The 27,822-nt window shown below is 46.5% G+C and overlaps 1 protein-coding gene across 1 annotated transcript in view; it reads right to left on the bottom strand.

Annotated features, from left to right (window-relative positions):
- The window catches only part of Hhat (hedgehog acyltransferase), a 268,490-nt gene that overhangs the window by 137,514 nt on the left and 103,154 nt on the right, over positions 1-27,822 (bottom strand). Inside the window, exon 9 of the mRNA XM_028882840.2 lies at positions 8,758-8,793. Within this exon, the coding sequence (XP_028738673.1) occupies positions 8,758-8,793 (36 nt within the window). The remainder of the gene's footprint in view (positions 1-8,757; positions 8,794-27,822) is intronic.

Here is a 27,822-nt window from a genome sequence, read left to right as displayed (position 1 = left end):
CCTGGGGTCAGAACTAATAGCAAGCCATAGCAGAAACTGGGCGTTGGTGGTGCACGCCTTTAATCCCAGCTCTTGGGAGGCAGAGCTAGGTGAATCTCTGTGTGTTCAAGGATACAGCCAGCATGGAGACACACGCCTTTAATCTCAATACCAACCACAGAAGACCTGGAGGTCTGTACAGACAGGCGGTGACGAGGAGGTCATGAGGTTGGGTTTACAACTAATGAGAAGGCAGAATAGAAAGTCTATAAAAAAGACAGGAAGTAGCGCTCTTGCTGAGAAGGACAGAAGTGGCAGTGAAGGGTAAGGTTTTTAGCTCTTAGCTATTGCTCTGACCTCTTGGGCTTTCATCTTTGCATTGGCTCTGTGTTTCTTATTTAATATTTAATGTAGACGGTTACACCTACATACAACGAACTACAGTAGTTCACTTTATAACTGATGCTGTCTACCTTAAAAGGGGCAGAACTGTTGCTGGGCACAGTGAATATATATATATATACACATACCTGTAGTCCCAGCTACTCGGTAGGTAGACTGAGCCAAGAGGATCACTGAGCCAGAGTCTCAAGGACAGCCTGGGCAAAGTAGCAAGACCAGTCAGTGTCTATGGAGCCACTGTGTGGCTCTCATGACAAAGCAAGCTTCAGACATCACTGTGACTCCAAGTTCAAGCCCCAGTTTGTTTTTTGAGGCCAACTCTCAAGCTAAAGAACTAGAGGCATGAACCAGTCAGGCACAGGTACAAGGTGTCAGCAAGGGAAGTCCAGAGGTGGCTTTAGCTTAGTGTGACAGTCCCTGTTCTTTCAGCAATTTGAGATCCGCATACACAGTGAAAAGGATGGGGCGGAAAAAGATAGAATCAGAAGTCATCAGCCACCTGGTCTTCCTTCCTTCCTCAGAACAAATCACATTTCAGAAGGCTGAAGTGTGTTTTCCTATAAACGCCAGCACTTGTATAGGATCGAATCTGTGCTAAACACCATGCTGTAAGCAAAATCTGTCTACATATGAAATGAATCTCTCTAGTTTTGTTAGTTGTTGTGATGAACATTCTGACTGAAACAACACAGGACAGGAAAGGGCTTATTCGACTTCCAATTCCAGGTCAGAGTCCTGCATGGAGGGGAAGTCAGGAACTCAAGCAGTTAGTCACACCACACCCATAGCCAAGAGCAGAGAGAAGAAGCCGCCCTTGCTCGATCACCTAGGGAATGGTGCTGCCCACGATGGACGGGGTCTGCCTACATCAATTAACAATTGGGACAGCTCCCCGTCCCTGCCCTGCCCCCGCCCTGCCCCTGCCCCCGCCCCGCCCCAAACATGCCCACAAGCCAACCTGATCCAGGCAGGTCCTCAGTGCAGACTCTCCTCTCAGGTGACTCTAGGTTGTGGCAAGTTGACAAGTAAAAACTCACCACCACAGGAACTTGTTTTCTAAGGGCCATGTCAACTCCACAAACCTCCGCAAAGGCTTTAGAGCCATCCTGAAGGCTCACAGCCTCTCTCACTCACCTAAGCACAACCCAAGGCAGCATTCGCACCTGGTACTTTGGGGAGTCCGAACACGATGCAAGTAATGATTTGGATGTGCCAAACATGGCGTTTCAAAGAAATGTGGAAATTTTGGTAAAAACTATTTATTTCGCTATTGAGGGAAAAAAAAAGACACCTACTCAAAATACACATTTGAAATGGATTAAGAAGTTAAATATGCACAATATTTAAAATTAAGATAGATTTTGAATGATTTTTATATTTATAAGCATGTAAGGAATTTTTAAAAAAATCAGAAAAAAAAAATTGAAATTGTTAACTAGAAGAGTGACCCAGGTCTTCTTTTAGAGGATGGTGATGTTCTGTGTTTTAAAAACTATTTCCCCATGAAAAGATCAAAGAAGGGGGATGTCACGATACTAATTAGTTACTATGACAATGTACATGACAAGCAGCAGCAGAAGTAAGGAAGGGTCTATTTAGTCTCACACTTGGAAGTTGCACCCATCACGGCAAGATGGCACGGTGTTGGGAATATGGAGGCAGCTGGTCACATGGCATTAGCAGTCGGAAACAGTAAGAAATGAGTGTAGGTGTTTACCTCACATTCTCCTTTTCATTCAGCCCAGGATCCCACACCATAAGTTGGTGGCACCACACTCAGGGTTAAACCTATCTCACCTTCCAGAGGCATGCCTCCAAGGTGATCCTACAGCCAATCAAATTTCTGATGAAAACTCTCAAGTCCATCCCTCATCAACTGAATACTCCCATGTCACTTTCAACTGCAACATTCCACTCTTGGTTCTCCCAGGTTTGTGGCTGCCAGTAATGAAACATATTTATTTCATCTTTAAGAGTCCTCCAAACTTTAGCACTTCTAACATTTTCAAAGTCCTAAGGATCAAGGTCTCTTTGGCAACTCAAGGCAGTATCTAAACTGTGGCTCTTATATAATAAAAAACAAATTATATAAGTCCAATAGATAATGCCAGAGTATATTCCCATTCCAAAACGGAGAAATGGAAGGCTGGCAAGGAAAATCAGACCAGAGCAAAAACAAAACCCAACAGCAAATATTCAAACAGGTTAGCTCCATTCCAGCTCCTCAGATTGGGTGGCATCATTCGGGTTCCAACAGCACTGGCTAGACCAGGCCCTTCAATTTTGGGGCCTATGATACATGACTTTCTTGAGCACCTCTCCTCTGGCCTGTAGGTTCCTCAGGAGATGCCCCATCATCCTGGCATTTCCAACACTTTGGCGTCTTCATCACAACTTCCCCTTCTCAGCTTCTCATGATGGCCTCTCGGGAACACCACACAGGGGCTCTAACCCTACTGGATACTGCCTGGCTTCAGCACTTTTCAGACCCTTGGTAAAAAGCTGCTGTGCCCTGTCAGTCTTGAATTTTGCAAATATCTTCAAAGTCAGTTCCACATGGACAACAGGGCTGAGTTCTGCTGCTAGGCTGAAGGGCAGTCTGGCACTTTCTACCACAGCTGCTTAGCCTTTGTGTACCTTGGTGGCTGAACCTGGGAAAACACTTTCTAAGGAGGCTGATGCCCACAGGGATTCCCCATCAGAGAAACTCTCAATTCAAGCTTTCTTCAGTTTTTTGTTTATTTTTCCTGTTTCTGTGATTAAAATACTCTAAATAAGGAAACTTTAATGGAGAAAGGATTTATTTGGGCTCAGAGTCCTAGAGGGACACAGTCCATCATGTCAATGAAGGCATGGCAGCAGGACAGGTAGCATCGTGGCAGGATTGGGAAGCTCTCTGGTCACACTGTATCCACATTCAGGAAGCCAAGAACGAACAGAAGTGAGACCAGGCAATAGTCTCAAGGCCCTAGTGATCTACTTCACCTCCTAAAGGATGCCTAGTCTTCCTAAACAGCTCCACCAAAGGAGACGGAGTGTTCAATTACAGGGGCCTGCAGAGGACACTTGACATTCAAACTACAACATAGGATCTCGCGTCTCACCGTTTTACAAACTGGACATCAGGCAGGATCTTGCCTTTACAACACCTTTCCATGGTCTCAATTGCATTGATGGCTCACTGCATCTGCAGCTCTCTAGACAGCAACTTGAAATCCACTCACATTCCCTCCCTCACCTCTGCACATTTTTCAAGTCTTTCTGCTTTGAATTGTCATCACAGACTTCAATAAATTCATTGAGCAAAAACAATTCCACTGCCTGAATGCTATATCTTGAGATTTCCTACACTAAACAATTTAGTTTATTACTTTTGAATTCAAACTCACTCAATTTCTCAAGATGTAGGCAGAATTCAGCCAGACTTTGTCAGAACAGAACTTTTATCATCTCTGACCTAGTCCCCAACAGTCTGTTCCCTGTGAACCCTCATGATCAGATCAGTCTTTGCTGACTGCGTTTCTCTTGGTATCCTGGCCTTCCAAACTCCATTGTGGGGGCCCACAGAGAACCCAGCTTGTGGCTTGTTTTCATCTTGACTCAAGGTCAGAGAGTCAGAGCTTGTATTCCCCACAACACACAAGACCACACAATAGGATGTTTAGCCCAAGGTGTGGTTGCCAGGTGTCTTCTGCTTTGAGGCCTAATTACAGGATGCTTTGCCTAATGGTTACCAGGTGTTTTGTACCTTGAACTGTGATGACCTTGAAAGGGGGAGGTCTTTTTGCTTCCCTTATTTGGGTATATAAAGGCTGTGAATAATAAACTCAGGTGTCTGTGGTATTGACCCAGAGCCCTCCCAAAGCTGTCCTGTGTCTGTCTTTTTCTTCATCTAAGTCTATATTTCATAGCTATCATTTCTCAATCCTCACTCCTCCATTCAAGGACCCTTCGACAAATCAAGCAGGACCCCAACACTCCATTGGAATGACACATTAATCTCTGCACACCACATTTCTAGGTCTTCTCTAGCCCATAACTCCAAATGTTTCTGTAGCCCTGCTACAAACCAATTCCACAGATCTAAGGACCACATGACCAGGTTGACCACAGCAACGGCCCACTCCGCAGCATCGGACCTCAGTATTTGTTAATTTTCATGGCCATGACAAAATATCTGACGAAAGACAACTACAGAAAGGAAGGGCCCGGTTTGAGCGACAGTCCGTCTAGGCAGGAAAGTTTCAGCGGCAGGAGTGGGAGGCAGCTGGGTACACTGCATACAGTTTGGAAGCAGAAAGAAACAGCTCGCTTGCTGTCACCTTTTTTCCTCCTCTTTAGCCCAGAATCCAAGCCCAGGAGGTAGTGTCACCCACATCCAGTGGGATGCACCCTTCTCAGAAAGACCTCCCTAGATGCCCAGAGACGTGTCTCCTAGATGATTCACAGCCAGCCTGGGCAACATGATGAGATCCTTAAAAGAAAAAGGGGAGCAGGAAAGGGGTCTATCTATAATTCTAGCTGAGACAAAACTGCAAGGCTAAAACTTTTTTTTAATACAAATATTTTTTTACTCTCTTGCCAAAGTTGGACTAAGCTAAATCTAAACATGCCAGCCTAGCATCGACAATGAGACAAAGGCATTCTATTCTATAATATTTTTTGCCAAGCTGGTCATTTTCCCTTTTTCTTTTGTAGCAACACATGAAAAATTCCAGTCAGTGTCTTCTGAGGGTCTCTGGTGAGTGGCTGTTCCTGCTTCCTGAAAGTCTCTCCTCAGATTTTTGTGAGCCCACTGCACTCCTGCAGTGATCATGAGACAGGAATATTCAGGCTTCCCATGTGACCGCCCCTTCCTGCCTGAGCCCTGCACCACACCAGCGTCAGCAAGGAAGCTCATCTTTCAGCGTTGAGATCACAGAACGGCTCCAGGGAATCTGACATCACTCCAGAGAAGGCCACGTCACCACCATCCACGTCAAAGCCACAGCTGATTAATCAGGCAGGCTGTGCTTTCTTTTTGTGCCAACACTGAGCATCTGGGAGAACTCAACAATCTGAGAAAACCTCAGGAGCTTCCTGGAGCCCGCAAGTAGTTCTTGGAACAGAAACAAAAGTGGTGGCTGATCCCTTTTACACATCCCCCTTTACAAGGGGGAATATATCTTCCCTTGGAAAGAACCCTCAAGTAGAATCTCTCTCTCTCTCTCTCTCTCTCTCTCTCTCTCTCTCTCTCTCTCTCTCTCTCTCTCTCTCCCTCCCTCCTCCCTCTCTCTCTCTCTCTCTCTCTCTCTCCCTCCTCTCTCTCTCTCTCTCTCCTAGGCGCATAAGATTTCCTCTGGGGCTGTATCTACAGAAAACGTCACCCCTCTCTGGTGCACTACAGATGACACTGCAGCATTCTGTGTCTAAAGGTGCTTTGGATCTTCCTCTGGCTAAACAGCATTTTCTCGTTAAAAGAAAAAGAAAATAGTAAAAGCCACTCAGCCTGCCCTCTGCACCAGCTGCTCCCTCCTTCCTCCTCAGCCCAAAACTAAGAGCCGCCACAGCTGTCCCTTCTGGCCGCTGCTCTGCACCCTCTGCAGTCTGGCTTTAGCGTTGCTGGTCCACCGGAACGGTTCTTACCAGTGCGTCCAACCTTAAACACCCTTGGTCTCTCATGCCTAACCTCCCAAGCTAAAAGGAAGAGAGCTGGGAAGCCGACAGCAGCCCATCCTGGGACTCCTGAGAAGAGGCCCAGTCTGCTCCAAGCAACCAGTTATATCCATCTCCTCTACTCCAGAGCTGGGAAAGGGAGCCAGGAAGAGGCCCTCTGGGGTCTTTAAGTCCTTTGCTTGGGGATGCCATCCTGTAGTGGAGGATGAAAACACCAGCTCACAGAGACTGGGGTGCTAACAAGAAGGGGAGATGTCACTCATTCCCCAACCATAAGCAACATGTGTTATTTGCTCTGGCTGCCCCAGGATTCACAGGGCAGGGAGAAGCCTCCCTCCCCAAGCCCTGCTTGTTTCAAACACTGAGTAACTAGTTACAGCCTTTCAAAAAGCTCCAACCAGGGACCCAGCACCAGCTACAGCACACCCTGCCTCTCTCTCCTCCACAGCCCACATACCCAGAGTCCAGAAGTGAGAGTGAGACCCCAAGGGCAGAGCATCCTCAGTCAAACCACAGACTGACAAGGATGAGGTCGGAGTATCTTCCAGTCCAATGTGGGGGGGTTTTGGTTGTTTTTTTTTTCCCAAATGACAGCATCCAGACACATCCTTGTAGGAGGCACACGGCAGGCTCAATGTCTGCAGAAGCAGATCCCCCAGTCTAACATCCCTCCTCCTCTCACACTTCATTTCACTCCCACCACAAATGCTTTTGAAGGTGCATCCCATACCATTAATCTCAACTTGAATAGTGATAAATGATTAGGACTTGGCTCCTGCTCTGAAGAAACTTACTAGAGAAAATAAATACCAACTTGTGTCTACCACAAGGCATTGTGGGAACAGTTCCATGAGAGTACAAAGTACCAAAACATCAAATTCAAACTCCACACTAGGCTGGAGGTGTAGGTCAGCAGTGAGTGTTACCTAGCAAGACCCTGGGTTCCATGCCTAGATGGAAGGGGAGGGGTTGCTATTCCTGGATGTCTTCCAGACAGCTTTTTATAATCTACTTAGATTTGGAATTCTCCTGTCAACTCTTCTGTGTCTCTCTGGTTCATTATCCTTCCTGTGATGCTGTTCTGACCATTGCTGTGTCTCAGGTACACACGCTATCATCTGTGTTTACCATCTTGGAGAAAATCAAGACATTGCACATTCACAAATGTAGGGCAGACTGAAGAGATTTCAACGCGCAGCCTCTGAGGAGGCTTTGGAAAGGAGGACAAGGAAGGCTTGACCCCTGCTGGACACTGCCATATGCAGCCCAACACAGAGGTTCTATATAGGTGACATTTCCCGTCAGCATCTCAGCAGTAGGGAAGAGGTCATGCACTGCGGCAAGCTGAACCACCACACGACATGCAAAGCCACTATGACTGGAGTTTAACAAACTTTCAGAATCAATTAACACGAGCCCATGTTTACAGAGAGCAAAACTCTCCAGTTGACGGTTGGTCCCTCACAACCTTCCATCTACAGTGACTCTCTCCGCAACTATTCTTCCCTCACACATTTTGATGGGCATTTCGTTGTTTTTTAACATTAGTAGAAGAATGGTGATCACTACAAAAAAATTAGAAAACACAGAAAAGTTGATTTTTTTTTAAGATTCACTATTTTATATGTATGAGTATTTTGCCTGTGTGCCTGTATGTATGTATACCATGTGTGTGCCTGGTGTCCACAGAAGCCAGAGGAGGGCATTGGATCCCTTGGGATTGAAGTTACAGATGGTTGTGAGTCACCAGGTGGGTGCTGGGAATCAAACCCAGGACTTCAGCAAGAGCAACAAGTGTTCTAAAGCACTGAGCCATCTCTCTAGCCCACAAAGTTGATTTTCAAAATCATATACATTTTATAAGCACTGTCAATATTCTGGTGTATTTATTTCCACCTAACTTGTTTAATTTCATCGCTATGTGAAATTAACTGCTCCATAATATAACTCTGGTAAAAATCACCAATAAACTAAGTTACAAACCACTGTCTATAATCTCAATTATGCACTGGGTCACAGATCATATCTCCATGACTGTAAAACAGGTGACAGATTTCGTTTTGAAAGATTAAACTCAATGGGAGAGAATTGGTCAAATGGACTACTGAATGTCTGACATGAGCCAATAAAGCTCATTTTTCATTTCTCTTTCCAGTGGCCTAGTGGATGGAAGTAAGACCTTGGTAAATGTGATGGCCAATTCTGGCCGTCAACTTGATACCCTTGAGAACTCATCAGATCAGCCTTGGGCATGTCTATAGAACATTTTCTTGATTGTTTATTGCTTTAGGAGTACTTAGCCTATAATGGGCAGTACCATCCCTTGACAGATCAGCCTGGGCTGTATAAGAAAACTAAATGAACAAGCCAGAAGAAGCAGCCAGTAAGCCGTGTTCCCCGCGGTCTCTGCTCCGGCTCCTGTCTTAGCTTCCTTTGATGGTGAGACTGCAGCTTAGATAACCCTTTCCTTCCCGAGTCGCTTTTGGTCAGTGTTTCAGCACAGCAACATAAAGCAAACTAAGGCAGTTAACTATCACTTCCGATATAAACAGATCTGAGTGATTATTTATGTGAGATTGTGGCGAACGCACACATAGTGCTAGCAATGTTTTCCTGCCAAGTAATTCAACTACTAATTCATTTGCTAAGGTTTCCCCCTTTGCACCCTTCCATAATAGATACACTATTCAGTAAGAATTAAAACAAAAGGCACTGGCTTACCTGATTAAGAAATTGTGTAGTCCAACATCAAAATACCTGATTAAAAGAGACAAAACAAGCATTATGAATAAAACATGTTTACAGCAATGGTAGACTTGATAATTTACATTCCAAGCACTGTGGAGATGTAGCTACCCTGGGGTACTTGAAGTGTGGCCCTGCAGTAGCAGCAGCAGGCTGCCGCAGAGGCTTCAGCCATACCGTCAATGTCCCGTTCAGCAGTTCTGGGACCAGGCCCAGAAATTTTCTTAAGCCACGTGGTTCTAATGCATGGGTGCCTGCAAACCTGAGCTCTCTCGAGAATAAAGCCCAAGTGATGGATGCCCATGTACCCTCCACACTGCGGTAGGAAGGTCCTTTGATAACACTAGTTACTAGTTCATCTACCCAAAACTAAATGAAATGTGTTTGAAAGCCCAGAGCCACACAGTGGAAGGGAGGAGGGTGTGTTACTGCGGTCTTCTGAGCCCGCCCCTTGTGTTTCCTGCCACTCTCCACCTGCAAGCACCCTGTCCCACAATTGGTCTGCCTTGAGCACAGACTGTAGAAGGAGGGCACCTCCCTGTGCTGAGGCCTCTTGAACCCTGGACAAAGCCTTCCCCACACCACTCAGCTGCACAGTCCACACAGGACCAAGAACAGCTGGGCACTTTTGGCCCGGGCACAAAGTTGTAATCGTACCTAAAACGTTCTGAGGGTTTTGTTTTTGTTGTTGTGACTTGGTGTGGTTCCTGAGAATGAACTTTGCCAATGACAAGGACAGTGTCATGCAACAATATCAAAAGATTTGAAGTGCTGGGAAGGGAGGCCTGCCTGTAGGGACACTGGCTCATATAATTTGATTTGACAGTGACACTGGGTACTTTCTAAAATTATATTATTGAAGGCAAATTTCACATAAGCAAATTTCCACACCACAGGGGCTGGAAGGACAGCTCAGCAGTCATGAACACTGACTGTTCTTGCAGAGGACCAGAGTTCGAATTCCAGAACCCACAAACTGGGTCACAACTGTAACTCCAGTACCAGGGAATCTGACACCCTCTTGTGGCCTCTGCAGGCAGCAGGCACGAATGTGATGTAAAGACATATATACAGGGAAAACACTCCTCATACACATAAAATTTTAAAATGTTTTTAAAACTTAAATATCCATACCACAAATAATGAGCGTAAACTTACAATCCTGGAGGAAGAAATGGCTGCAGAGAAAAGCCTCCAGTGTGGCTGCCTGGCGCACATCTAGCAGGAATCTCTCGAGCCTCCTAAGGGTTCCATAACCTAAAGGGTCCACAACCCTGGCAAACAGCACCACCGCCTGGAGACCTATCAACTGTTCACACCGGTAAGCCACATTTAGACCACAACACTTACTGAGTGTCTAGAACGAGGCAAGCGCCATGGTCACTGCTCGGCTGTGTCTAGAACGCGGCAAGCGCCATGGTCATTGCTCGGCTGTGCACACCGTACCTGCTGAGACAGGCGCTCATGGCCCTGCTTATAACTGAAGGAACTAGAGTTCAGAGGCTAAGTAATCCACACTGAGCCCATGGCCAGGAGATCCCGCAGTTGGGAGTCAGAGCTGAAACACATGATCCTTGAGCTCTTTCCAAGCACCCCCTGAAGACACCCATCAGCTCACGGCTTCTAAATGTTAACAGCAAAATAAACAAATAAATAAATAAGTGTATTATGTGTCTACAGACCATCCAGCCTCATCACCTGACCCCAGCCTCTGCTTCTCCCAGTGCAGCTGCCCTGCTCCCTCAGTTCCACTGAGCACGCTGCGCGGCGCGCGCGCACACACACACACACACACACACACACACACACACACACACACGTTCCTCCAATGCCCCAGGCATCCCCTAAGGCACAGTCTCTCACTGTTTCTCACTGTTCCTAGCCTGAAAATGCTGTTCACTTCATAAACCGTCCCTCCCCCTTCTCCACCTGATTTTGCTTCTCTCAACACAGCTGCCTGGCTTCAGGCATCCTCAGTCCCTCTAAGCACAAACACTCTGTAGGGGCCAGCAGCCCCCTGGGGGTTTGTGTCTGGCAGGCTCTGGAAAGTCATGTTACTTGCTGGGCTGCAGCTCCCAGGTGAGGATGGAAAGATCTTATTCATAGGGGAATTAAGTGATATAATGCAGAAATATGGCTCAGCATGGCACCTGGTACACGAGAGTCCTCAGTTTTCATGGGCGTGCCAGATAACTCAGCAGAAGCATGCTCTACACAAAGGACCTAAGACACCTCACAATGCAGCCCAGTGTAGCACGAATCTTTAAAGTTCTTATTAATAAAAACAAACCCAGGGCCTGGTATTGGGGTGAATGCTGGAAGATCAGAGAGACAGAACACAAATCACAGCTGCCTCACCTCGCCAATTCCTCAGCTGATCCTGTTTCCTCAGACTGGAAGCCTCTGAGTCCTCATCCAAATAGATATCAGCTGAACTGATGCTAAAAGCCTAAAAGCTTAACCAGGCTAGTTCCTGGTTTTCATGCCTTTTATACCTTTCTGCTTCCTGCCATCACTTCCTGGGATTAAAGGCTCTTGTTACCACGCCTGGCTGTTTCCAGTGTAGCCTTGAACTCACAGAGATCCAAGCGGATCTCTGCCTCTGGAACGCTAGGATTAAAGGTGTGAGTGCCACCATTTTCTGGCCTCTATGTCTGTCTAGTGACTGTTCTGTTCTCTGACCCCAGATAAATTGATTAGGGTGCATGATATATTGGGAAATACAATATCACCACAGCCCATAAGAGGGCACACAGGCCTAGGGCCCAAGAAGGGAAGCAGGCAAGCTGTGGGGATGGGCTTTGAGGAGGGGGCAGTGCCTGGATAGCAGAATCAGGGAGAACTCAGCAGTGACCAAGACAAGGACTGGAGCACAGGGAATACCTGCCCCAGTCAGTTCTGGGCAGCCCTTCACACACTGCCTCCTTCTACTGATAGGTTTCTTTGTGTGGCCACTCATTCGCTCAGTCAATACTGTATTCATGCCTTCTATGTGCCATGCACTGGTCTTCTATGTGCCATGCACTGACCTGGGCCCTGGTCACAGGTCAGTGGCAAAACAAAGTCCCCAACTCTCATGGCTCTCACATTCTGGCTGTAAGAGGTAAATAATTAGTGTGTCAATAAAAGTCTACTGGGAACAAAATACAAACAAGGTACCAGCATTGTGTGGCCCTAGAGCTATGGCTTATTTGAGGAGGGAATAGTTTTTGCATCACCAGAAAGGGGCAGATATTCCGGGACCCAAAGGAAAGATCCCGTCTAGAGCAAGCCCCATGCTGGGATGGTGAGCATGGCTGGAGCCAAGTGGTAAGGGGAAATGGGAAACAGCAAGGTTGAAGAGAGGAGTAGGCACCAGACCTTAAGGGGTCTGGTGCACCAAAGAGCTTGGGTTTTATCCAAGCACTGACAGGAAGCAGTAAAGGGCTTTCAAAGAAGAGCAGGTGCGATTAGAAGGTAACTGGCCCCATAAGCTCATAGGGAGTGGCACTATTAGGAGGTCTGACTTTGTTGGAGTAGTTATGGCCTTGTTGGAGGAAGTGTGTCACTATGGGGGTGGACTTTGAGGTTTCCTATGTTCCAGATACCACCCAGTGTCACAGACCATGTCCTGTTGACTGCAAGATGTAGGTAAGACTCTCAGCTCCTTCTCCAGCACCAAGTCTGCCTGCCATGATGATAATGGACTGAACCTCTGATCTGTAAGCCGTCACCTCAATGAAATGTTTTCCTTTATAAGAGTTGCCATGGTCATGGTGTCTCTTCACTGCAGTAGAAACCCTGATTAAGAGAGAGGGCTTGTTTGTTTTATGTTTTGGGAAGACAAGATACAGTTCAATATGTCAATTAAAAAGATCAAATTGGCTGTCAGGAAGAGATTGGGTGGATGATAAGAGAGGAGGTCACAGGAGTCATTGCGGTCCAGGAGAGCAGTGACTGTCACTTCCCTGGAGGAGTGTGAGGACAGCCGAGGACAAACGAGGGCAGGAAGGAGTGGCTGAAGAACAGCTCTGAGAGCCCTGGACTGCCTCATTCTGCTCAGCCTCACACCAGCGACCCAGGTCTCTGGCTTCCTGTGGGTCCCCACAGCAAGGCCTGGTGGCCTGTGTCCAGACTGAGGGAACAAAGTGGCCAAGCTGAACTTGGAAAATGGTTCACCTACTGGGAGAGCTGTAAATCACCAAGACTGTTCCTCTTTATAATTAACTTGAGTGATAACAGAATAAACTTACCATCTCCCCCATGTTTGAGCATACACATTAGCATCATCAAGCACATCCACACGAGGGCAGAAGTCACACTCAGCAGCAGAAGGGGCTTCACTGTGAAGCCACTGGCTTCAACCCCTGACAACAAACCCACTCCCCTCAAAACACATTGCCAAAGCTGTGTGTCCATCACGGCCTCCATCTTCAGAACTCCATCTCCCCAAATGAAACTCTGTTCCTATTAAACATCAATTTTCTCCCTAATCCCTGGAAACCATCATTCTTTATGTCTCTTCAAATTTGACAGTTCTTGGTACCCCATATACATGGGGAAGATCAGCTACATCTCCTTCTTGGTGTCCTGTCCTATGGAAGGATAGTCCACCAACTAAGATCTTCACTTTCTCTCCCCCTACCTGTACCAGGAGCTCATTTCTAGACACTACCTTTAAGTGCATCATCTATTGAGTATTTAAAAATTAAACATTCAAAATCAGACACATTATAAAACAGAACTCTGAGAGGCAAAATTTGTCTTGACATAAAAGAGAATATTCTAGGAATCTGCAATATCCTAATAAGGCAGCAAGTTTCTGGTCACCGCTCAAGCATTGGCAACAAAGGGTTAACAGAAGGCTTGGGAGTGATCTCAGAGTCCTCCTGAGCTGGGCATGGAGGCAGGGGCAGGAGGATCATGAGTTCCAGCCCAGCTTGGATGACACAGAGAGTTCCACACCAGATAGAGCTACATAGTAAAATGTAGCCGGAAATTTCTAGGCCCTGCCTTGCCCAGCAGTCCAGACAAATCTCTCCCACCCACGGTCCCATAGCAGCTTATAGCTAGCTCTTTCATCTTAAATTAACTCATTCCTATTAATCTAGATGTTGCCACGTGGCCGTGGCATTACCAGTCTGTCTTTGCAGGCTGACATCTCCTTAACCCCGCCCTTCTCTCCCTATCTCTTTTGGATTTTCCCACCTGGCTCCATCCTGCCCTGCCATAGGCCAATGCAGCTTTATTTGTTATCCAATGGGAGCCATGCATATTCACAGCATACAGAAAGACATCCCACAGCAGTAAGAACAGGAGCTGGCAAGACTGCTACCAAGTCTGAAGACTCCAGTTCAGACGCCGGTTCCCACATGGTGGAAGAAAAGAATCAATTCTTATAAATTGTTCTTGAATTTCCACACCTGTGCTGACCTCCCCCAATAAGTGAAATTTAATGATTTTAAAATGTAAGACAAGTTAAAAAAAAAAAAAAAAAAACAGGAGCAATGGCAGGTGGGGTAGCTCCACGGCAGAGCACAGTTGCCTGGCATGTGCAAGGTCATGGGGGCCAAGGTTTGGGGGACTCTCAGGAAGCAGATTCAGCTGAGTGCTCACAGCCACAGCAGCAGGACTTGGCTGGTCCCCAGATGAATAGGCTGTGCCTGCACTAACAGCTCCCCGTGGTCTGCACGGCTCACTCACTCACCACTGTGACTGCTCGTCATTAGAGCCTCACAGGGCACACTAGCAAGGCCCATGCACCCTGACACCAGGGCCGCAGATGTACTCAAGGGCATAGGTGCGTCTCACATCCCACTTAGACCCCTGCCCGACACAGGAAGGGTCTGATGAGTGGATCCACTGTCCTACAGGCTGCCTGCCTGAAGGAGTCCTAATTCTTCCTCTCAGGTTGACTTGGCTGCTTTGTAACCAGAAATAAAAACAGCGATAGACTATGGCTGAGCATTGCCATGCCCACAGCTAGTATGGTGTGAATCGAAACAACTGCTATTACAGTCACTCAGTCAGAAACACAGAAGCAGTACTTAATGCAAGGTACCAGGCTCAGACCTCAGTCTTGGCCTCTGCCCTTCAGTTTACAGTCTTCATACCTTTTTTATTTCCTCATCCACTTATTCCACCAGCAGGCTGCCAAAGTTTGGCACTCACATTCCTGCAAATGTAAAAACTGACAAGGAGCTGGGAATCAAAATTAAACAGATCACTGAGACCAGAATCTGTTTGCCTGCATTCCTGGTGGACTCTGAAATCCTGTTTCAGAGAGCAGAAAGCCCATGTTTCTCTGTTCCAACCTCTCTGATGGGGAAACTGTGAAGAAGGTGAAAGCAGGTTTCAGATGACATCATATGCTAACTGGATCTGGTCATATCATCTTGGCATGAAAACCCGAGTTCAATCCCCTAGAACCCATATTTAAAAAGCCAGGCACAGATGCTGGGGAGATGGCTCAGCAGTTAAGAACACTGGCTACCCTTCTAGAAGACCCAGGTGTAATTCCCAACACCCACGTGGTAGGAAGCAACTTTTTGTAACTCCAGTTCTAGGGGATCCAATGTCCTCCTCTGGCCTCCACGGGTACCAGGAATACTTGTCGTATACAAGATTCATATGAAGACAAAACACTCATATGAATGGAAGGAAGAAAAGAAAGAAAGAGAGGGGCAGGGAGGGAGGAAAACAGAAGCCACACACAGCAGCATACACCTCTAATCCCAACACTAGGAAGGCAGGGACAGGTTAATTTGTGGTCTTGCCAAATAGTGAGTTCAAAGTACAGTGAAAGATTTTTGTCTCAAAAACTAAGGTGGAGGCTGGAGAGATGGCTCAACAGTTTAGCGCACTGGCTGTTCTTCCAGAGAACCTGAGTTCAATTCCCAGCAACCACAAGGTGGCTCAAAACTGTCCCTAACTCCAGTTCCAGGAGACCCGATGCCCTTTTCCAGCCTCTGTGGGAACTGCATGCATGTGGTGCATGGATGCAGGAAAAACACCCACACACGTAACATTAGTAAGTGAAAACTAAGGTGGACAGTGACTGAGGACACCTGATATGACCTCTGACCTCCACATGCACACCGACAGACATGGACATGCGCCCCCAACACACACAAGTTACATGTGGGCCTCTGTTTTCATTTATCTGCCTGTTTGCTTTGACAGAGGACTTACATCTCATCCACTGCCATCTAGGGAGAAGACCAACACTCCTTGGCCTTCGGGGCACAGGTAAGGTAGGCAGCCCCAGCTGACACACTCCCAGAATGACCTCTTGAGTGCAGAGACAGCAGGGATGAAAAACCTCCCGAGGCTGATTTACCTCAGTCATCAAAACTTGATATGAGTGGGATTCCACTTTGCCAACATGGGGAAAGAATAAATTCTAAATATGGGCCTCGACTCCACACCACTAATACTACAATTAATATTTCAGTAGAGCTTTTTTTTTTTAAACGAGGCACTGCCACATGGCTCCAACAGATGGTGAAGAAAGTAAGGGTCTGGTATATCCACTCCACAGCCGAGGAAACCGGCAGACCGCCTAGCAGCGCCTCGTTCAGGGCAGTCAGTGCAAGCCCCATAGACACTCAACCAACGAAGAGGAAGTGATCAGTCTCTATTATAAGTGGCCCAATGTGAGTTCAGAGCATTTTTAAGATTTATTTTACTTTTTAATTTGTGTGTATGTGTATGTGCACTCGAGTGTGTATGCACACAAGTGAGTACAGTGCCCAGGGGTGCAGAAGGGGGCGTCAGATCCCCTGGGACTAGTGTGTAAAGTGCCTGATGTGGGTGTTCAGAGCTAAACTCGAGTCCTCTGCAGGGCACCAAGTTCTCTGACCACCCAGCCATCCCTCCAGCCCCTGGAGATTTTCTTTAATGGCTCATGTATTATAAATTAATACATTAAGTATTAATATATTTCTAAGGGTTGTGTTTATAATTTCCAGACCAAAATAGATTTTCCTTTTATTCTTAAGGGGAAACGATGGCTTGGGGGGGGGGTGTAAAACATAACTATAGATCACGCTAACGACCAGGGCAGGACTGTGGATTAGGTTCCCTCACCATATGAAACTAAAGGGGCAACTGATGGGGTGAGCAGAGATTCATTTAAACAATAACTTACCTAGGTATGGTGTCACATGATTGTAATCTCTGCACTTAGGTGACTGAGGCTGGAGGATTATAAATTCCAGCCCAGCATGAGCTACACAGTAACTGTCTCAAAAACAAAACAAAACAAAAAATCCACAACCATAATTAACTAAACAACTTTTAAAAATTTAGTCTCTCTGTATTTGTGTGTGTGTGTGTGTGAGAGAGAGAGAGAGAGAGAAGAGAGAGAGAGAGAGAGAGAGAGAGAGAGAGAGCAAGAGAGAGAGAGAGAGAGAGAGAGAGCAAAAGAGAGAGAGAGAGAGAGAGAGAGAGAGAGAGAGAGAGAGAGCGAGAGAGAGCGCATGTATGTGTTGGTATCTGCAGAGGCCAGAAGAAGGTATTAGATATCCTGGAACTGGAGTTATTTAGGCAGTTGTGAGCTTCTCATTGTGGGTGCTGGGAACTGAACTCTGGTTGTCAGCACAAGCAGTAAGTGCTCTTAACTCCTGAGCCACATCTGTAGCCCCAGTTAGTCAATTTTTACAATGCCATATGAGCCATCACAGAGAAGGGCTCAGAAGGAGTCGGGGGCACACGGGCATGCCCAGTGTTTGACAGCATCTCACCCTTCCCAATTCCGGCCTGCACTTTGAGGGTGAAGTCTGTAAGTTGGCCCTTCCCAGAGACCCTCTCAGCTGACTTCAGATTAAGCTCTGCCAAGAACTGGAAGCATTCCACTTCGGGATGCAGCTGGGGACTGAGCTGAGAATATCTGCAGATGGCAGACGCAGTTCACAGGCTCCCACGGCAGGTGTGTAGGCAGCTGCTTCCTGCAGCTGTCCCAGCCCCTCCCCACCAGCCCCTGGAACCACCACGGGTGCCTTCTGCTCCCAGGAGATACTCCTCACCACCTCACCACCCAGAAACCAACAACTGTTTCTGACTTCCCAGCTCAACTCTAAAGCAATCCACAAAAGACCGCAGAGGTGCTGAGGCAAAAGAGAGGAGGGGGCTGTTGGTAAAGACGGAGGTGTGGGCACCAGGTGGGCTGAAGACCTGGAAGGACAGAAATTGGTGAGTCCGGGTCTACGGACCAGAATGAGAATAGAAAGGAAGCTTGTGCGTTTGACATTAGAACATCAGGCATTGTAGTAAACACTGCAGAAATAAACCAAATAAGTGGGCATCCAAATCCCAGGGCCCAGTCTAGCAGAAGAAATAGAAATGATGTACAGTGTCCAAACCAGAGTGACGGGTGCAAATGAGAGATAAGTCCAGTGTGCCCCAGGTGCTAGGAGAAGGCTGTGTACTTCACTCCATCTGGAGCTGGAGCATGGCTTCCCAGAGGAGATGGCACCCTGGCTGGGTTTAGAAGGGTGAATGGAAGCTGGCCCTTCTGGTAAGAGGCTGTCCCCAGGGAGCACATGAAATCCACTGTACTCACTCTGGAAGCCAGCTGGGAACAGCCTTCCACAGAAGGTCATTTTAGTTGGAATCTAAAGTGTGACTGACAGGGGAGAGCCACTCCTGAGACAACAGAGAAGTGGCAGACACTTTCGCCCTCCCCGCCCACCCTGAGAAGCTCTTACAGCATCCAGACCTGAGAAGCCAGCAGGACCAGCAGGCCAAAGGGAAGAAAATACATGGTCATGGGTAGTTTCTCTGACAAATTGCCTTGAATGTTTCCAAAGGGAAATTGGGCTCTTCAACTTGAGCCTTTTACTCCTTGGGAAAAATGACATAGGAATGTGGGGCCCTGGTATCTACTTATAAGTTAAACTGGGCCTGATGTATCCAGAGCCTACAGAACCAAACAACAAAAATTAGGTCAAGTATTCAGGGCTGGGGTTCTGGAACTGGTCACCGGAACTTACAAGAAGCAACTGTTGAGGCTTTGGCCAAGAGAATCCTAACATCTAAATACATCGTCTCTGTGAGAGTGTATCCACCATCATCTCTACAAAAACTGCTCCACCCCTACACCATCCTGCTATGAGCACCACATCATGGTACATGACTGCTCACATAAGGTGTATGATGAGTATGTCCACTGTGGCTTGGAAAAATGGCCAAGGTGCCATAATTTCAACCACCAAGGTTCTTCTGGGAGAACTGAACATTTGGTTCTAATACTATTAGACCTTCAAGGCTTGCAAAACAAGTCATAATCATACATAGGAGCCTTGATAAGCCAGCCAGTTTCCTGGTGATGGCACAAGCCTTTAATCCCAGCACTCGGGAGGCAGAGGCAGGCGGATCTCTGTGAGTTCGAGGCCAGCCTGGTCTCGAAAGCAAGTTCCAGGAAAGGCACAAAGCTACACAGAGAAACCCTGTCTCGAAAAACCAAAAAGAAAGAGAGAGAGAGAGAGAGAGAGAGAGAGAGAGAGAGAGAGAGAGAGAGAAAGGCTCCAAGGTTCTCACATATCCAGATCCCCAAGACTCTGTAGCCACTCCCAGGATCTGCAATGTAGCATATTTTTTTTAAAAAGATTTGTTTATTTTTATTTTTTATGTGTATGAGTGTTTTGCCTGCATGTATGTCTGTGCACCATGTGCATTCAGTACCTGCAAAGGCCAATAGATCCCCTGGAACTGAAGTTACAGATGGTTGTGAGCCGCCATGTGGGTGCTGGGATTCAAACCTGGGTCCTCTGGAGGAGCAGCCAGTGATCTCAGCCACTAAGCCATACCTACAGCCCAAGTAGCAAAATTCTTAAGTCTCTCCCTGGGCATCTTTTTTTACTTACATGGCCTACCTAACTTGAGTGAGTGTGGCTATCTTTCCCTCAATAGCTGTCTACCAAATTCCCTTCACCAAAATCCTGAGGAAGGATGAAAATGGGGAAAAGAACCCCGTGGCAATCCAGCATACCCGAGTGTGAGGATAAGGGCGAGACCAGAGGGCACGGGTGAGGGCAAAGTTCACAGAGCTGTGCCACAGTGTGAAGCTCTGAGGCTGCAAGACACAGACGGCCTCCCCAGGAGCACACAGGGCATGCAGTCAGGGCTACTGACTTTTGAGCACAAAAGACAGTAAGATGAACAGCTGACACAGACAAAAAGGTCCCTGGCTGCTCAAATCATGCTGCCATCAGCAGCTTCCTGTCAGTGCTCATACTTAAACCACCACAGCCCATGCCAAAGCTGGCCAGGGCCACTGCTCATCGACCTCTGACAGAAGCCACGGGCTATAGACAGCTAGCACTGTGTCCTCCTCTTCAGGGATGCCTCTACCTCAGCCCAGAAGGAGGCCTGAGCTCTTGTTCTAAGTGCAGGACTCCTCACTGAGGCGCTCAGAGGCTGACATCTGTGCCACAAAACCTAAGGCTTCTCCCCGTGAATGCTACCAAAAATTATACAGGTTTCAAAGAAGGAAAAAAAAAAAAAAAACAGATCTGGATCCAAGAAACAGAGATTGCCATCAGATCATCCCTAACCCCAGAATCTAAAATCTGGAATAAAAGCATCTTCTTAACACATTCAAAACATTTTGGACTTCGGAGCATTTTAGACTTTTTAAGATTAGGGACACTCAATCAACTAAATCTATTCAGCTGTTCTAACATTTTCCTACCCACCACCCCCCAAAAAGTCCTCTCAAATACTTTTAAAATCTTGATTACATTACTTATTTGTTTGTCTATTATTTGTTTGTTTGTTTGTTTGTTTGTTGGGGGAGTGTGCATGCCACGGCATGTGTGTCGAGGTCAAAAGACAACTTTCAGCAATCAGCTCTCCCCTTCCACCCTGTGGGTTCCAGGGACTGAACTCAGGTCATCAGACTTGGCAGCAGGAGCCTTTACCCACACAGCCATCTTGGTGGCCCAAACCTCTCAAATCGGAAACCCTTTTGGTCCCAAGTATTTCAGAGATGAGATGCTCCACACATGTACGTTGTAATTAGTCTCAACATTTTCAATGACACTTATTATGAGGAAAACTCAGTTTTACTGAGTTCAGTAGAAACACTAAAAAAACATCATATTTTAAACAACTTGCTCCACAGACTTTGTTCTTCTGGATGTAAATCCATTCCTGGGAACAAAGAACTTAATTTCTCCCATTTTCAACAAACATTTATTGAGCATTCACTAGAGGCCAGATACCGGTTATGGTGCCACCGGTTATGGGCACTGAGAGCTTAGAGTGGCAGCTGACGATCAAGCAAAGCCTTCTGGGAGGGTCTCTGTGATCCCAGCAGCCTGCTGGGAAGAGCGGCTCCTCCAGGCCTCACTGCTCCAGGCAGCTGGAGAGCGACACCCTTGACTGCTTTCAAGACCGAAAAACCCGAGGAGCCATGGCTGTGGGGCTGTGGCCCAGGCACACAAACAGGGACGCCTTCTTGTAAGCAGTCCATCCCAGCTGGTCAGTGACGCTCACACAGAGCAGAAATGGCGCCCTTCTGAAAGTCCCATCCCTTTAGGGTGAGAGCTGGTGCCCCGGGCTTTGGCGTTGGCCTGTGTTTCTGCTGTTCTTTTTTCCCTGTGTGTGCACAGACTTCCTACTTAGGATCCATTAGGACTTCATAGATAATTTGTTCCTTTTTTCAGTCACTTACTCTAGAAAGAAGGATTATCAGGGAAGACAGATTGGCTTTGCACAGCAGGAGCTATCAAATTACATTAATGATCATGTCGTAATTATTCTACAAGATTACTTGAAGTAGGGCATAACTTTATGGATAGAATAATCCCTATTCAAAAAATATAAAAGTTTAATGATACCATTTATCCACAGGTAAAAATTCCCATAAGCCCATTTATTACCAAGGCTATACACCCAAGCCACACGTTAATGGCAAGTACAAGCCCTTTGTGTGGGATTTTCTACAAGCCACTTAGACCTAGCCTCACACTTATTTGTAAGAAATGGTCACAGATTTGAAGTGAGAGCCATCAACAGCACCCGGGCTTTCTGATTCCCGACACATTTAAGCCACATTTGTTGAATTGCCCCAGACAGAATCTATCACAGACATAGTCAATGTGTACCTACTGTATGTGTGTACATATATTTGTTATAATAGGAAGAAATGGCTAATAGAGGTATACAACTGAAACAAATAAGAAAATGTCAATACATTAGATATTATTCCACAATCTTTATGTTAAATGTTGTTTGTTTATATGTTGTAATCTGCTCACAAACACTGATTTTCATTTAATCACCAGTACACCACGTCCTCCTGGCCGGCCCCTCACTCCCAGCATGCCCTTGGAACCTTGCCGATGCTTGCCTGGCTCAGCAGAGCTCCCAGCCCTCAGCATGCACACCTTCGGCTGTCTCCCAACACCATCCGAGTGCTAAGGCTCCTTCCTGGCCTCTGGGCCTCTGCCTTCCTGCACTTGTGCACCTCTACTTGGGTGTCCAGAAGACGCTGAACATTTAGACACCCTGGATGAAATGCCTCATCTCCCCCTTGGGTTTGCCCCGCTGTGGCCTTCCCCATCCCAGATGACAACAGCTACATCCTTCAGCCACTCAGGACCAGAAACCTGTACCCACCACCCATGACTCCTTAACCCTCACATCCGATCATCAAAAAAACTGTAAGGTCTACCTAAAAGCTAAGCTCAGACCGCTAGCTTCCCAGCACCTGAACTTCAAAGGATCTTTCTGGTCTTGGCAAGGCATTTTCAATGAAGTTAGAATGATTTTAAAATCCCATGACCCTTCACTCTCCTACTAAAACCCTACAATGTCTCCCCACTTCACTCAGAGGAGCAACTTAAGTCTTCACCCTCGGCTAAAGAGCCCTATGTGCAAGAACTCAGAACCAGAAAAGGTTCAGATTTGGGCTATTGGTGGCTCAAGAGAACTGAGAGTGCTGATCCTTCAGAGGATGCTGGCCTTGCCTGACTCGATGGGTGTGTCTTGTGCTCACTGGACCACACCTGAAGGTCACCCTCAACTCCAAGTGTCTATTTTAGTGAATGACCAGCGAAGAGAACATACTTAGATGATACCAACGGCAATGGAGAAGGGCATGGGAAGGAAACCATTTGAGCCAGTGACACAAGTTAAATGTGGACAGTAGATCAGAAGCAAATCCTTCAGGTGGATTTTAATGAATTTATGGCAACAGGTTCCTTGGGAATCCTGTAAGTACATCAGACTCCTTTGGTATGCTCAGCACCCAGACTCAAGGCTGAACATGTTGTCTGTTGGCAACCATCCTGCACATGTACACACGAGCGCACACTCACGAAGCACACTGCTCTTCCCCCACACAGGTCTGTGTGGATTCAGTCTCCATCCTACTACAGTGTTACAGCAGTTAATGAAATCACTGTCCTCCTCTTCAGTCTAGGTTATAAGACTCAGCTACCCAATGAGATACTTAAACACACCTTTGCTGCCTTCCGTTTATTACATAGAATTTTGTCCCTGAGGTCCAGGGGATATGCTATTTTTGTCTTCTGGCATTTTAAAAAAAGCCACACTTTTTTTTTTTCAATTTCATATTTTAAATGTTTTCCTAAATGGAAAGTAAAAATCTCTGTGCTGGAACACTTTTCTTGGGGGAAATTCATCACAGTCTTTTCCTATACTGAGTTTACACTTGACAGAAATTAAGATGTGACACTCAGGTTAAATGCCGCTGACCTCAATTTAAAGTTCCAGAATAATGCCACCAGCAGGCCAGAGGGTCCCTGATTCCTTGTCCTTGAGACCATTATTTGTGAGTAATAGTCTCATTATGGGGTTTTGCCTGAGGACACACAGAGATCTCAAGCCGAGGAAGGTTCCTACGGGGTTTGATTTGGGCAAAACTTCTCGAGTGAACATGATGATTCCTGGGCTGGCTTTTGTGTTTCAGCTTTCTGGTCTGCACGGCTCTCTCCTTGGGAATTCTCCTAGGAGCCAAGCCTAAGAATGGCAACTAAGATGGAGGTGCCCAAGGAAATCAGTAGGTCGGCCCCTCTCACACAGGGCTGTGCTCACTCTTTCTGGCAGATCAGCTGCTGGAGGTAAAGTGTCCCCTGAGACGTTCAGAAATAGCTTTTCCTTCTTCACAGCTTGTAGAAGTCTGAGTTCATCCCTGAATTAACAAGTGGTTCTCAACCTATGGGTCACAATCCCTTTGGGTTGGAATGACCCTTTCACGTGAGGGAGGGGGGTCAAATATTAGCTATCCTGCATATCAGATATTTACATTATGATTCATATCAGTAGCAAAATTACAGTTATGAAGTAGCAATGAAAATCATTTTATGGTTGGGGGTCACCACATCATGAGGAACTATATTAAAGGGTTGCAGCATCAGGAAGATTGAGAACCACTGCTCTAAGGCATCCCTGGGTCTTCACTCCAGGCTTGGTGGCTATGAGCCCATGGTACAGAGCCTGGTTAGCCATTGGAGAACAAGGCTCAGATGCCAAGCCTCGTCTGGTTCCAAGACCCAGGGACCTGGTGATCAGATCTCAGATCTCTCAAGGACTCCTTGGTGTTAATTTGTTACTAAAATGGGCTTGCAGTAAGCTGAGCCTCCTTCAGAACCTGGAGTTGCAACTGTCCTGGCAGGAGAGAAGATGGTCCAAAAAAACACCCCCCCCCCACCCCGCTTTTGACCATTTGCAGGAAAGACTAGAGCTGAGATAATGGTGGATCAATGATGGATGGGACCACACCTTGACTAAACTACTGAGTTACACACACCTTTACACTTAATGCCTCACATCAAGACTACCCCACAATGGACATGAGGGACAGGGGCATCACCGAACCTCTTTATTTGTTCCTCTTCCTAATGTGGAAACACTGAATGAATCCCCTTTCTCTGCCTTTCACTCTTGCCTGTCTCTTTAACTGGACACTAGAGGATGGGTGGCTGAGCCTACTTTTTTAGGGCTGCCGGTGTCCAGTAACATGAGCATCATTAAGAACCAGGCACCTGTGACAAACCCACTCAACTGATCTCATAGAGACTTGCAGCCTCCACAAGGGATTGGCACTAGAGGCCATCAGGTATGAGACCTGGTGTGAACATTCAAAGCCCTCCTGTGGCTCTCTAGTTAAAGATCCACACTAAAGAGATTTGTGCAGCCCTCCTGGGTTCACAGATGGTCGCATAGGAAGCCTGACCATCACCACAGCTTGACAAGCTCCAAATATGTATGTAGCACCAATACAGTTACCAGGGCAATACTCAATGCCAACTGCTACAGAGTAGAAAAGGGGCATTACAGAAGGAAGACCCGGTCAAGGAAAACTGGCAAACTACTTGGGGAGAAAAAAATGAATTGTATATGTGTATATAAGAATCTCACCAAGATGTGACTCAATGATGAGACGATTGGGATGTATATACCACACTGAGCCACAGAAAAGACTCGGGTGCAGGGGTTGGGGAGGCAAATCAAGGAAAGGGAAGGAAGGACATGTATGGTGAATGCAGGAGACCAGTAAAGCAGATGGGAGTCTCAAATGACTGAACTCTGTAGCTCTCTTTCTGGTTCAGACGTCTTTACTGATTAAAAAAAAAAAATCCTTTGTAAATGAAAACTTCTTGTAGAAAGGGGAAATTTGCATCTCAATTTTAATCAGTCAAGGAGAAGTAAAACATATTTTCTGGGTTGGCTGTGACTCAATTCCTTTTGGATCAAAATAGTCAACATGCCAAAGTGGCAAAATGAGTGGATGAGCTCTGAGCACATTTTCCAATGTCTGCCACATGGCTCCTTCCCCATTTTCTCATGCCTCTGAGTGTGACACCACAAATACAAACTGAAACATCCATGTGCTTCCTGGTAGTTGGAGAAAACATGGACCAGACTATGCAGTGACCGCTTTCAACCTCCCTTCAGAACACCTCTGGTCTTTGTAATTCCGAGGGTTATTCTCTGAAATCTAGGAAGGAGCTCAGATGCTCTCCCGTGGATGGACAGAGGCTGTGTTATCATCTTCTATAGGGGGGAAACTCCCCTTGGTTGTTTTTTGCTAGTTTTCCTTATGATGACTCCATCGTGGCCTTTCCGAACCACGCCCTCCCATTCTGAAAGTCCTGGGTGGGTGAGCACCTGGTCCTACTGCTCTGATGGGGTGACTTACCATTTGTAGCAGGAATCTTAAATGGTCTCATTAATAAAAATCAAACCTGAGGCCAGTTATTGGGTGAATGCTGGAAGATCAGAGAAGCAGAACAAACCACAGCTACCTCACTTGGCCAGTACCTCAGCTGATCCTGTTTCCTCAGACTGGAAGTGTCTCAGTCCTCATCCAGAATGAATCTCAGCTGAACTGCTCCTCGAAAGCCTGAAAGCTTAACCAGCCAAAAGCTGCTAGTTTCTGGTCCTCACGCCTTATATACCTTTCTGCTTTCTACCATCACTCCCTAGGATTAAAGGCTCACTTCTTGGGATTAAAGGCGTGTGTCACCATGCCTGGTGGTTTCCAATGTGGCCTAGAACTTACAGAGATCCAGAGGGATTTCTGTCTCTGGAGTGCTAGGATTAAAGGTGTGAGTGCCACCATTTTCTAGCCTCTGTATCTAGTGGCTTTTCTGTTCTCTGACCCCAGATAAGTTTATTAGGGTGCACAATGTTTTGGGGAACACAACACCACCACAACCATTCCTGCTACAGCTGCTTCTGGCCTGCTTCTGTGGACCTGCTGTGTGTGCAAGGGACTTCTCTCAGCAGCACCTTGAGCCTCTGGGAGAGTAAGGAGCTTTAAACATCCCAGCCTCACTCAGCTGACTTCCTGTGGCCACAGAGGGTCTCCCTGCTGAGTCGGATGGGCCCTACTGCACTACATGTGTGCACTCAGCTGTTCCTGTCCCTTCCACTCTCTCCTACTCTCTGTCCCTCTGCACCAAGATTTGGACTTTTAAGGAGTGAACTCTGAAAGCTCAAATGACAGATATGAAAACCAGTAGATGAAAACAATTTTAAATAATTATGTGGCTCTGAGTTGAGAGAGACTGGGGACCTCATTACCCTGCTTTTCACATTCTTCATGCTGCTTCCTCATTGAAGAGAACAGACACAGCTTTCAAAGCCATAGAATAATCAACAAATCAAGATTTCCTTCAGGCAAACAGTCTGAGCATGGTTTAGGGACAGGGGTGGGGGTGAGGGTACTAGCCTGCCTGTACCCCATGTCAACCAAGAAGACCAAGAGACTTATCTTAGCCTGCAGCAATGTCTTAGAGGTATGTCTCTGACCCTAGCATGTCCAGAGGCCCTTGATTTCCCAAGTGCACACAGCATCAAAAGGTACTTAAGCCCTAAGTGTAAATTCTGGGCACCACAGTGGTCCTGCCTGAGGTACAAGAAACACACTGATCTCTCTCTCTCTCTCTCTCTCTCTCTCTCTCTCTCTCTCTCTCTCTCTCTCTCTCTCACACACACACACACACACACACACACACACACACACACACACACTCCATGTGAACTCTGTCTACTCCAATGGACACATGCTTGGTCAGCCCTGACCTTATCTAGCAGGCAAGGACCCAGATACTGAGCAGACGACACTCCTCTCTAAGAACAACTCCAGTTCTTAATTATGTGCACTTTTCATTTCTGCAGAACAATCCTTCCAACTGAGTGGAGGAATGAGAAGCTGCCTGGAGTGTCTTCATCATGAGTGAGCAGTAGCCTAATGCACTCGTGGGAAGAATTCAAAATATCCCATTAACAGAAGATTTGCAAGCTCATCTCCTTTACTGTGAGAACAGTATCTGCATGTCACTACATGACAGCAAACATATTAATTAAAACCTAGATTGTACGTCAATCATTAGGGATAATTTAGAGGTCTGAGAAATTATTAAATAAAAACAACAACCAAAAAAAAAAAAACAAAAAAAAAAAAAACAAGAAACCATGAAGACTGGCTACTTAGTAGGCCACAGAACAGAACCCTTAGCTTTGCTGGTGAATTCATTACTTGTCCTACTGCTGTAACAAAATACCCAATAAAAGCCACTTAAGGAT

This window comes from Peromyscus leucopus, chromosome 15, assembly GCF_004664715.2.
Source record: "Peromyscus leucopus breed LL Stock chromosome 15, UCI_PerLeu_2.1, whole genome shotgun sequence".
Lineage (NCBI taxonomy): Eukaryota > Metazoa > Chordata > Mammalia > Rodentia > Cricetidae > Peromyscus > Peromyscus leucopus.
Note: the sequence above shows the minus strand (reverse complement) of the source record. Positions and strands in the feature narration are given on the sequence as shown.